Here is a 12613-nt window from a genome sequence, read left to right as displayed (position 1 = left end):
CTGGGAGGGCAGGGCAGGGGCCTCCTGGCTGGCCACACTCACTGCCGCTCCATCTCCTGCTGCTCCCGGAGGATCTTGTTGGATTCCATCGCCAGCCGCTTCTGCATCAGAAGCTCCTGTCGCTGCAGCTCGCGCTGCCGGAACTCTTCCAGCCGCTCCCGGTCTGTCATGAACAGCTCCCGGCCCTCATGGGGAGAAAAGAGGCGCCTTGCTCAGTCCCCTGGGAACCTAGAAGTCCACTGCCAGAGTTTGAGGGCCAAGATTTGGGTTGCCTTCTCATCTCCGTGCCCCCATGTCAGGCATCGTGGCTCCGGCTCTGTCTGACCCAAGCTTCTGGTTGGGCAGAAATCCTCCCAGCTGCTATCAGAGCTTCAGGGAAGGAGACCCCTTGGCCTTTCCCACGAGTGTGTGGCAGAGATCAGGGGTCTGAGCAGCTGGGCTGCAGGTCAGGGGTCACGGGGCCCCCACCAGCTCGTTCTGGACTTACAGCTCCAGCTACGATGGAGATGGTCAGGCTGCGGCTACTCTTCAGCACGTTCACGGCCTGTGGGGACAGGCAGATAGTCAGCTGAGACCTGACAGATCAGAGTAGTTGAGGCCTCTGGAGAGCACAGAAGGTTTCAGACATTGTGGCAAGGGGGACGTAGGTGAGAAGAGGACAGCAGAGAGGATCGCAGCCAGAAGGTGAAAAACCCACATCTCACCTCCTTGTGGTCCAGGTTGGAGAAGTCGATGCCATTGACTTCGACAATCTGGTCCCCCGGCTGGTGGAGAAATGGAGAGGGATCAGCATGTTTGTATTATCTGTACGCTCAGTCTGTTGGAAGAGCTCCCCCTGGAGGCCAGCATCAGACGTTGGGTCTTCAAGTAGCTGTACCTCAACTCTTCCGAAAGAGCAGAGTTCCAATAGGGTCCTCCCAGGGCTCCTCCACCCCATATCTCTTTCATCAGTTGTCAAATATTACACCTTTAGAAGTTCATTACTTTGGCTGAATTTACGACATTTGCTTTAAAAACTCAGTTTGTAGACTTAGGAGCCTTTAAGCTTCTCATATAGTAGATTCTGTGTGAGTCATAATAATAATTAGTATAATAGCTAACGTTAATCGATCCCTCAGTAGGTACCAGACACAGTTCTAAGCACATGTATTAATACATTTAATCTACACAATGACCCCAGAAGGAAGGCTAGTACCCCCATTTTACAGGATAGGAAACTGAAGCAGAGAAAGAGGAAATAACTTGTCCAAAGAAGAGGTTAAGAGTTCTATCTAGCTCTGGAATCAGACCACCTAGGTTTGAATCCCAGCCCTGCCATACTACGTACATGATCTTGGAAAGATCTTTCTCTGGCTCTCAGTTTCCTCATCTGTAAAATGAGGCTAACGATAGTACCTAATTTTCAGAGTTCTTATACATTTTAAAGGGCTTAGAACAATGTCCAATACAGTTAACGCTCAATGAATGTCAATTCTGATTATTATTACTACATCCCAAGCTCAGGACCAAAGGCTCTCAGAGCTGGAGAAGGGCTGGAGAAAGGCTCAAATGTCACCCGCTCTGTGAAGCCTTCCCTTTGGGGGTTAGTAGGAATCATCAGCCAGTGAGTGTTGAGAGAGGGCTGTGTGGGAAAGCACGTGCTCCATCCCTGTGCGATCACAGTCTGACCCTGCACCCCACAGGGGCCCCACTGGGGCAGGCCCAGGGTCACTCACCTCCAGCCCCACCTCAGCAGACAGGGAGCCAGGCTTCACGTGGCTGATGAAGATGCCAGGTTTCTGGATGGGGCCGCTGGAAATGCTGTGGGAGATTCGGGAGGTGAGGTGAGCCTCTGCTCCTCAGTGCTTGCTCATTTTCAATGACCGGCCCCCATGCCTGTGTGTCCAGGTCACACATGAGCTCAGTACCCAAGCCCTCTGTCATCTACCTGTTCAGCCTCTGTCTACCTGTCCAGCCTCATTTCCCTGTGGCAACTACCAACAGAAAGCTACGTCTAATTCCCCCTACCCTACCCCTCATCCAACCTATTGCATATGCTGTTTCTTCTCTCTTTCTAGCATTTTCCTATGCATTCCTCAACACTCAAATGTTATCTCCTCTACAAGGTTTTAACCAACCTCCTTATTCTAACCCCTGACTAAGCTGGTTGCTCCCTTCCCCGTGCTCCTAAAACACCTACAGCAAGGATGGCACTTGTACTGTTTGTTAATCTCCCCTCCCAGATCTGTGGCAGATATCACTAATCAATCGCAACACTCTTTTCCACCTACGCCTAGATACAGCATTAAAGTTCTTTTCAAAATAGTACCCCAGGGCAGCCACCACTAACTGACTAGAGAGAGCACAGGACGGAAAACTTATTTGCCACGCCTGACCCAGAATGCAGCTCCGTGACAGAGTCGCTCAATACTGGAACTATTTATGTGGCTGGCTTCTATATTAAGCTATAATTTCTTAGAAAAGAGGGACTTTTTTTTTTAATCACTTATGCTTGTCAGAAATGTGATGGAATGGAAATAAGAAGAATAACTTAGGGAATTCTCTGGTGGTCCAGTGGTTAGGACTCTGTGCTTTCGCTGCCGAAGGCCCAGATTCAATCTCTGGTCGGGGAACTAGGATCGCACAAGCCTCGTGGTGCGGTCAAAAAAAAAAGACAGATAATAATAGCTAATATTTATGAACTGCTTACTACCTGCCAGGCACTAAGCTTGGTACTTCATTCTGTCATCTCACTCTTCCTCACAACAGCCTTGTGATATGGGGACTATTACTGCTGATTTATAGAGAAAGAAACTGAGGGGACTTCCCTGGTGGCACAGTGGTTAGGACTCCATGCTCCCAATGCAGGGAGCCCGGATTTGATCCCTGGTCAGGGAACTAGATCCCACATGCATGCCGCAACTAAGAATTCACATGCCACAACTAAGGAGTCCACGTGACGCAACTAAGGAGCTGGCGAGCTGCAACTAAGGAGCCCACCTGCCGCAACTAAGACCTGATGCAACCAAAACAAACAAACAAATAAATAAAAGAAACTGAGGGTCGGGGTGGTTAAGTAACTAGTCCAAGGTTCTAGAGCTCATAGGTGGCACAGCAGGGCCTGGAACCTAGATCTCTAACTGCAGTACCTGTGTGCTTAACAAGGGGCCTGGAACCTAGATCTCTAACTGCAGTACCTGTGTGCATGAAACTCAATGCCTGTTTGCAACTCCCTGGCTGCCTCCTAAGGAAGCCACAAGGTAATAAGTGAGAAGGGAACTGTGACAGAGATGATCAGCTTGACAGGTTCCTTTTGCATGACTTGAGGGCCCACCAAAGGAACATGGCTCTGCCTTTGGGCCTCAGTTTCCTCCTCTGTAAAATGGGCCTGTTAGAGCTGTCCCTCTGGCCCTACAGGGCTGTTGTGAAGCTCAGAGGGGAAATCAAGCACCAAGAAGTGTCATCACTAGTGGACAAAAGTCTCCTCAGAAGCAGCAGTGAGAAAGGGGAGTGGTGTGAGGGACCTATTGGGGTCTGCTGGCCACGAGTGAGCCCCAGGGCGTACCTGCCACCCACCTGCAGCCAAGGCCCCGGGAGCCCACCAGGCTGATGAAGACCTTCTTCTCCTTGTTTTCCTGACTGCTGGGGGAGCCCAGGCTGGTCTGCCCACCCTGAGGGAGGGAGACGATAAGGTCACCGGGTGTCCGCATTGTGCAAGGGGCCTCTTGTGCTCATAAGGCCTTCGGGGCGAGCGATGCTGTCCCCATGTGAGCCCGACTGCCGTTTTGTCCCTGGGAGTGTGCGTCTATACCAGCTGGGCCACCACCCACAGGGGCATTCTGGTTGTGCTGGGGGCCTATATGAAGCCCCTGAGGACACATCCCTAGAGAAGGCCTTCCTTCAGGACCAGCTACCCCATCCAGCCCCCATCACCGGCGGTCCTGACCCTTACCCCAGATTCCGACACAAACTGATCCACATACTGCCATTTGAGGGGCTCATCGGGAGAGCTGATGGCAGGGGAGAGTAGAAGGCGGGTCATTAGGGAGAGATGTTTGAGGCACCAGGCCCCAAATCCAAATCTTCCCCATCTGAAGCCTGCACCATCACTGGCCCAGGGGCAGTGCTGGCCAGACCCCAGGCTGATCCAGGACCCTGAGCCCATAGGGAGGAGTCTGCCTGCAGAGGAGGGTCCTGCTCACCTCTTCACAGGGATCAGGCCGATGTCTGTGGGAGAAAGGCATGGGGGTTAGGATGGCTCCTCTGCCCTCCCTTCCTCCCCTAGGAGCTGGGTACCACCAGGTGCCCCACCCTGCCCCACCGTCAGCACCCTCGTGCTCTGGCCTCACTCACGTCTCACTTTGATGGACACAGTCTTCTTGGTGCGGATGAGGTTGATGACCTCCTCATGGGTGCAGGAGGCGATGGAATACCCATTGATCCGGACGATCTCATCCCCTACCTTAACCACAGGCAGAGAGAAGACGCACCGGGGTGAGGAAGCATCGGGCAGCTGGGCAGGCTCATGGCCAGATACTCCTGGCCTGCTCTCCAGAAGTCTTTCTGCCCATTTTACAGATGGGGGAACCAAGATGGGGGCGAGGGGCACAGAGAGCGGGTAGCAGAGCTGGGAGGAGAAGTCAGGATTCTGTACCCTCACTCTGTCCCTTCCACCCACTGGGGCACCATCAGGTTCTGGAATTCATGCGAAGGGCGACCCTCCAACAAGATTCAAGCAGCTCTTCCCTGGCCTTTGTCCTCTGAGCACCTTGGCCCTGGGGATCAGTCCTGAAGCTCCCCATTTAATAACTACGGGGCTGGAAGGATCCTCAGACATCAGTTGAAACTGAGGCCCAGGAGGTGATGTTTTGTCCACAGTCACAATCATTAGCTACAGAGCAGGGACTGGATCGTGGACGACCCGACCCTCTCCAGCCTGAGGCCAGGGCAGGTCAGCTGGCGGACTACCTCACACCACACATGCTGACCCTTTAGAGACTTGTTAGTAAGTGTAGGGGACGCAGCTTGACTCTCAGTGAGGTCTGGGGGCTGGGTGGGCACATAGCCTCTGAGGGGTCCTCCAGGCCAACACCTACCCTTTACAACAACCCCCAGAGTCACCTTCTCCCTATTGTCACCCGAACACTTCCCTTCCACACCTGGACCCAGACCCCCGTCTTCTCAGTGGTCTGGCAAGGGGCTCAAAGAGGCGCCACAGGGGTGGGGGGGGCGGTCACTAAGGACCCCTCTAGGTTTCTGGGGCCTTCTCATGGAAGGAGGATGGCTGGATGGCCTCCTTGCAGCAGTTCTTCACAACAACTCTGCGTGTCTGTTAATCAGATGAGGAAACTGAGGCTCAGAGAGGTGAGGTGACTTGCTCAAGGTCACCCAGCTAGTGAACAGTGCTGCTGAGATTTGACATCAGGGCTCCCTGACAGACAAGTGTTGTCTCTTGGGTGTCTGGAAGCAGAAGAGAAGGGACTCTGGCCAAGCTTGGCTGCGGTTCCCTGTGTCCTGTCCTCTCTGGATCCTTGCCACCTGACAGAGCCCTCAAGTCCCATAGGAAAGGCAGGGATAACTCTGTCCATTTTACAGCTGGGACAACCAAGGCACACAGAATTATTCTCTAGCCTTGGACTATACAGCAAGTCGTGCAGGGCAGAGGACGTAGGTTCAGACAGGATACACTTGGACAAAAATCTAAAATAACTCCAGTAGGGGGACAAGTGCAGAGATGGAGGAGTCCCAGGGCTGGGTCCAAGGCCCCCACTCGGGGCCCAGCCTCACAGGTCAAATCAACGGGACCTTCAGTTGAGCCAGGCTGTATCTGAACATGCCCCTCCCCCGCCCTCAGACATGCGATCTCCCCAGAAACATGAACCCCACCCAGACAGGTGAATAGATGCAGATGTTTTCCCCAAGCTGCTCTGAGTGAAGCTCCCTGTGTTGTTCCAAAAGGGAACCTGCCCGGGACCCCAGTGGAACGATTCCCACACAACCCCCGGCTCAGCTTGCAGGATTGACTTTCTTCTCCCTCTCGCTCCCGCGTGGAGCCCTGCAAAAGGCCCTTTGTGCAAGGGCAACAGTGAAATGACGATCTGAGGGACAGCGGCACAAAGGAGAGATGCGCCCGTTAACCCGAGAAAGGGTTGATAATTCATAAGCCTGAGAAACAGGCAGGAAGGTAAAAGTCTACATTTCATTAAAACGCCCTGAGGCCCCCAATCATGGAGGAATCTTTGAGAAGTGCTTGTCCTAGGAGGAGACCTCACCCCGGAAAAAAAAGAGGGCTCAGCTGACGCCAAGAGAAGAGCTCATTATGTTTTTTCTCTGGCTGTGTTTCTGGGCTGGAAAATGTGTGGCACAGGAGAGGAATAATGAAGGGGCTGAAATTTCAGACGCTACCAGTGAGCCGTGAGACAGGGATTTAGAACAAAGCGATGTCTGTCAGCTCCCAGTTTCCACCTCCCACTCCACGGTGTCTTGTACCATTAGCCGTCAGGGCCCCTGAAGCCCCTGGCTTGGCAGCCCAGATTGGGATGCTGGTAACAAACATGCTGGAAGCCCTGGGCGGGGGTGGGAGGGCCTCTTCTGTCTGGACATATAAAAACACAGCTCTGGGCTCTGGCAGGAGCGAGACCTGGAGGTCTGCCCATCTCTGCCCAGACACTGAGGCATGGCGACCCCAAGGGAGGGGCCCCTGGGGTGCTGAAGAGAGATCCCTGGACTTGGCAGTCAGGAGACCCAGGTTCAAATCCTGGCTTTGCCACTTACTGGCTGTGTGACTCTAGTCAAGTCCCTGATCTTCTATCAACTCTGTAAAATGGGGATGAGAAAGCCCAGGCATACAGTGAGAACTGGCTGTCAACATGTTACCTGGCACATTATAGGTGTTTATTAAATCTCCCTCTCTGCTTGCTTAACAAACACACAGCGTTAACTGGTATATATAGAATGGATAAACAACAAGGTTCTATGGTACAGCACAGGGAACTATATTCAATATCCAGTGATAAACCATAATGGAAAAGAATATGGAAAAGAATGTATATATGTTTATGACTGAGTCACTTTGCTGCACAGCAGTAATTAACACATCAATCAACTATACTTCAATAAAAAGAATTTAGAAAAAAATAGTACATTCATATGATTCAAAAGCCAAATAATATTAAAAGACGTAGCCTTAAAAGACTCCATCTCACCTTATCCCCCATCCACTCCAGCTTCCCCTCCAACAAGCAACTGCTTTTCAGTGTGTGTGTGTGTGTGTGTGTGTGTGTGTTTCCTTAAGCAAACACAAACAAATCATACATATTCTGGGAGCGTAAAATGCACGTTGTTTTCTGCAAACTAACACACAGCATTTATGTGCCAGATACTGATACAAGTACTTTGTAATATGAATTCATTTATTCCGGCCTAACAACCTGATGAGGTAAGTAGTAGTATCATCATCCCATTTTACAGATGAGGAAACTGAGGCAGGGGGTTAAGTAATTTCACCAAAGTCACACAGCTAATGAATAGCAAAGCCAGGACATTCCAGCTCCAGAGTCTACGCTCTGAAGTACTGCACTATGCCAGTATTTCCTTTCCCCTTCCAGGGAGAAGGCTATGTGTCCAGAACTTCAGGTGTCAGGACATAATTATGCTCTTCCTTCAGACATAAGGGAGGTGGGGTGCAGTGCAGCAGGGGCAGCAACAGCTGGGAGCCAGGTTCTCAGCTCCACTCAAGAAAACAGGCAACACACTACTATACACAAAATAGATAAGGACATACTGTACAGCACAGGGAACTCTACCCAATACTCTATAATGGCCTATATGGGAAAAGAATCTAAGAAAGAGTGGATATACGTATATGTGTAACTGATTCACTTTGCTGTACACCTGAAGCTAAGACAACACTGTAAATCAACTCTACGCCAATAAAAACTGAAAGAAGAAAAAAGAAAACAGGCAAGTTCCTGCAGCCACGCTTCTAGAGGCCCGAGGACACTCTGCCAGGATACGTCACCCTTTCCCTCTCCCAAAGGCTCAGAAGGGCGAGGTGACCATGTTACACCAGACAGCCTAGTGCGTGAATGAGGCGGAGGCAGGAAGCCTGAGGGCTTGGTCCCCACATCCCCCGAGCTCTGCTCACTCACCTGGAGCCCGACGCTGTCTGCCTGGCCACCTTTGATTAGGTGGGAGATGAAGAGCCCGCAGCCGAACTCGAGGCCACCACGCACGCTGAGGCCGAGGCCTTCGGGGTGCAGCCGGTCCAGACGCACCTCTTTCAGCTTCCTGCCAAGGGAGGAGGGACTGGTGACGGCCCAGCTCTGGCCTGATGGCCAGCACTGCCCCATCCACTCGTGAGCGACCCTGTCCATCCCAGGGTGACCTCTCCCCCGCCCCGCCTCCGGCCTGCGGCTCCCTCCGCACCTGGAGCGCCGGGGGGTTAGCTGGTCGTACTCCACCTGGTGCTTCAGCGGGATCAGGGGCCGGATGGCGTCAAACAGGGGCAGGCGGCTGGGCTCGTTGATGACCAGCTTCAGGTCTCCCACAAGCACGGCCACGTCCATGGTTCTGCAGAGACACAGGGACCCTGAAGCCTCCCCCTTAGCCATGACCTCTGAGACCCCAGGATTCCCAGAGGAAGCAGTCCTGGGCTGGGTCCCCACCCACTGGGCCCAGGCCTTGGAATTGAGGAGAACTCTCCTGAAATGCCCAGAGCCCCTAACGATGGGTCGGGTGCCTCAGAAGAGTCCGTTCTCCCATGTAAGTATCTCAAGGAAACCATCGAAGTAGGGGTTGTTCACTCATCCTGCGGATGAAATCAAGCCAGGATTCAAAGTCAGCTCTGCCTACTTCTGAAGCCCAGCATCCTTCCAGACAGGAAACCTCTGTGGGATGGCGGTGAGCCCTCTCATCCCCTTGTTTCCTGCTCTGAGCTGCAGCCTCATACTATCTCTCACAAGCTTCCACCTCAGACCGTTCAGACCCTCAACGTCTGGGGCCAGCACCTCTCCAGCTGCCAGCTGACTGGCTCACTCTCAGCCCATCTTTTTTTAAAATGTAAATTGCTCCCCTTCTCAAAACCCTTCGATGGCTCCCCACTGCCCAGAGGGCACAGTCCATCCTTCTTGGTAGGCTCAGGGCCTCCATGACCTGTTTCTGTGGAACTGCCCAGGCTGGTGGCTGTTATCGTCTCTGTCACAACCCGTGGTTTCACATCTCTGAACCGCTGCTTATGTTGATCTCTCACCCTGGAATGTCCTTCCCTGATATTTCCACCCAGCAAAATCCTTCTTACCCTTCAAAAACCTAGCTCAAGCCTTCTTGATCCTCCCTCCACAGTTAGAACTGAGAACTCCTTTCTGTACATTCCTGCTTTCACCTCTACTCAGCAGTTATTTCACTGGAACTTTATTACAGTTCCTTGTGTTGCTAGTGTCTGTCCATCTCCCCCAACTAAGCCACAAGTTAGTTGAGGAAAGGAAGTAGATATTCATTTCCACATTCTGCATGGTGCCCGACCAGTGGCAGGAGCTTATAAATGTTGCTGAATGCATCAAAAAGCGGGTGAGCGATAACAGACATCTGATGCCGGCACTGGGACCAGCTGGCATTTCCTGTCCTATCCTAGCAATCACACTCTGTTGAACCTATCTGGCTACCTGACAGCCTCCCCCATCAGACTGTAAGCAACTAGGTGGCAGCAACCAGTTTGTCTTGCTTATACGTGTACCCCTATCCGCTAGCACAGAGCCATACACAGTGTATTTATGTAAATATTTGCTAAGACAAGTGAGTGGCGTGTCTATTTGATTCCCAGGAACACCGAGCATCAGCCTCCCTGAGCCCCCCAGGATAAGAGGGGGAGGTCCTCCTGTCTCAGAACAAACCATCCCAGGTTTTCCTGAAGACAGAGGTACCCGGGGTGGCCCACAGGAGCTGGACCCAGTACACTTACTGGTGGTACATCCGCAACACATCGTAGAGATAGTCCTTTTCTGCATCATTTTCAATCAGAAAATCCACCTGGAAAACCCAAAGGCAGAATTACAACTCCAGGCCCAGCACCCCGATAGCAGATCCCCCCTGCTGGGGGACCTCCTCCACATCTCCTCAGGGTTGTGAGAAGAGGAAGGAAGCCAGAGCCAGGGTGGCCCCCTGACTCCAACACATCAGACTGTGCAGACCACCCCGACGTGGCCCCAGGAGTACCTCTAAGCATCTGACGTGGTCAGGCTGAGCCTCGTCCCCAGGTGGAGTGATGCGTGTGCACACAGGGATGCACACGAATATCATACACGTGAACCCCCACGTGACAGCAATGCACCCCCATGGCAGCCATGCTGCCGATCACCTCCATGGCTATGTCACCTGTGTCCAGTGTGGCAACACCAATGTCAGCTCCCCGCTCTGGAAGAAGCCCACTGTCTTACCTGATGGTGGCTGTAGTGCTAGATAGCTGCTTTCAGAAAGGATTTAGGCCACTCGCTCATAGAGCACATCCCACCGGCCGGGAGCGCCCTACCACTGGATTCTTCCTTGTCCAGTCCCGGCCTAAGCTGGGTCGGCCCTGACTTCTGGTCAGTCCTTCCCCTTCCCATGCCCCTGTATGCCTCCCCCGCCACCCCAAGGGGAGAATCGGGTTACATTATTTCAACTTCACTGACGTCAATGGCTGGGAGTCCAAGGTCAGGGTCAAGAGCTGTTTCATTAGCACCTCAGTCCCAGGGGAGCTGGTGGGCCAGGAGCCCCAGATTCCACTCCCTGGGACAGCTCAGTGTGAATCTCTGTGCACTATATCCTTAGCTCTCTCTTCAGCCCAGGACTGAGTAAGAGGGCAGGGTGGAGGCTCGAGGGGTCCTTGGGCCCCTCCCTCCTCCAACCTCCAGGCCCAACAGCATGGTCCAGGGCCTCAGCCCACAGAGGGAGAAGCTGCTGCTGGAAGCTGGAAGCTCCCACCTGATTGGTCCTCAGAGGAGGGCCAGGGCATCTTTGCCTTTTTCTATGGGCATCTTAAGGACTCTGGAAGGTTGGGGGAAATCGGTCTGTCTCGACACAGAGAGGACGTACTGGGCCCAGTCCTTGGGATTTCTGGACTGAACAGGAGGGGTACAGAATACAGATTTCTTGTCTCCCCCTAGCTGTACCCCCGTCCCCTAGAATTAGGCTGAGCATTTCATTAAAGATGAGAATAACCGAGGAGGCTTGCCCTGCACTCACTGACTCACAGCTGGGCTTCAGCAGCTACAGAAGTTTATATCCCCCCTGCTCCAAGAAGGGTACTGCTGCTTTCTCCCACTTCACTGCCCCTCTCCTCCAGGCCAGGGGCTCCCAGCCAGCCAGAAGATGGGGGACAGAAGCATCAGCTACAGTGGGTGGTACTGAACCTTAGGTGGTAGCCCAGGCTTTTACACACACCACAGAAGTGGGTACCTCCAAAAGCTCATCTCTACGAGGGGCCAGCCTGGACTCTCTCTCCCTGCTCTGCCTGGGCCTGCAAGAGAGGGGTGCGGAACAGCGTCAAGATAGGCCTGGGCTGCCCACATGCGGCTGTGGAAGAGGAGTCTGAGCAGAGAAAAATTCTGAATTTCCCTAGGATCAGGGGCCAGAAATATTTAAATAAATTGGATCATATCACTTGAGTACTTAATAGCTTCTCATTGTACTCAAAACAAAATTCAGATCCAAATTCTTTACCTTAACTTATCAAAGCCCAACTTCAGCTCCTGACTGGTTGCATGGGCCTCCTTTCAGTGCTTCCCACGGGCCACACTCGCTCTAGCCTCAGGGCCATCGCATGTGCTGCTTTCTCTGCCTGGACTGCTTCCCCTCTTCCCTGCATGGCTGGCCTCCTCCCCAGGGAGGTCTCCCTGCTCACCTACCTAAACAGAACGCACTCCCACACCCCAGAGATGCTTCAATTCCTTCACTGTAACGGTCACAATTTGTAATGAAAGGCTTGCTTTTTTGTGAATTGCTCTGTTTCCTTCATCAGACAGAAAACCCCATGAGGGAAAGATGAGGTCTGTGTGTTCCAAATCTCTTGTGACTAACGCACAGTAAGTGGTCAATAAATAAGCATCAAATGGATTTGTCCATCCCCCTGCCTCCTGGTACATCCACCATCAGATGGGAGAAAGGGAATCGCTGGAACAGAAGGGGAAGGGAAATGATATTTGCACCATGGGATGGCACCAGGAGCTTTTCTGGGCTTTATTCCATTTGTTTATCTCACCAGCCCTACAAGGCCGATGTTCTCACACCATTTTGCAGATGAGGAAACTGAAGACCAGAGAGGTTAAGCCATCTCACTCAAGGTCCCACGGCTAATAAGAGACAGAGCTAAGGTTTGAACCTTGGTCTATCTGATTCCAAAGCCTATGCTCTTCCTGCTGGCACCACTGCGTGGGTGAGTCAGGCCTTCCAGAGGAAAAAATTCCAGGGCCTCCTTAGGCCAAAATTTCAAACGCTCTGCTCTCAGGAGGATCTCCCTTATCTCTAATACCCACCACTCTCCTCTGCACTATTAAGAAAACCCTTTGGGGCTTCCCTGGTGGCGCAGTGGTTGAGCATCCGCCTGCCGATGCAGGGGACACGGGTTCGTGCCCCGGTCCGGGAAGATCCCACGTGCCGC

At 52.7% G+C, this 12613-nt stretch overlaps 1 protein-coding gene across 1 annotated transcript in view; it reads right to left on the bottom strand.

Moving 5' to 3' along the window:
• The window catches only part of USH1C (USH1 protein network component harmonin), a 52908-nt gene that overhangs the window by 31519 nt on the left and 8776 nt on the right, over window positions 1–12613 (bottom strand). Inside the window, exons 2-12 of the mRNA XM_060159586.1 lie at window positions 9938–10005; window positions 8407–8550; window positions 8130–8268; window positions 4333–4441; window positions 4182–4206; window positions 3932–3989; window positions 3556–3650; window positions 1716–1800; window positions 705–764; window positions 488–544; window positions 43–185 (exon numbers count right to left, since the gene is read on the bottom strand). Of these exons, the coding sequence (XP_060015569.1) occupies window positions 43–185; window positions 488–544; window positions 705–764; window positions 1716–1800; window positions 3556–3650; window positions 3932–3989; window positions 4182–4206; window positions 4333–4441; window positions 8130–8268; window positions 8407–8550; window positions 9938–10005 (983 nt within the window). The remainder of the gene's footprint in view (window positions 1–42; window positions 186–487; window positions 545–704; window positions 765–1715; window positions 1801–3555; window positions 3651–3931; window positions 3990–4181; window positions 4207–4332; window positions 4442–8129; window positions 8269–8406; window positions 8551–9937; window positions 10006–12613) is intronic.

This window comes from Lagenorhynchus albirostris, chromosome 9 (genome assembly GCF_949774975.1).
Source record: "Lagenorhynchus albirostris chromosome 9, mLagAlb1.1, whole genome shotgun sequence".
NCBI lineage: Eukaryota > Metazoa > Chordata > Mammalia > Artiodactyla > Delphinidae > Lagenorhynchus > Lagenorhynchus albirostris.
The sequence above is the reverse complement of the archived record's forward strand: the minus strand, read 5'-3'. Positions and strand labels throughout refer to the sequence as shown.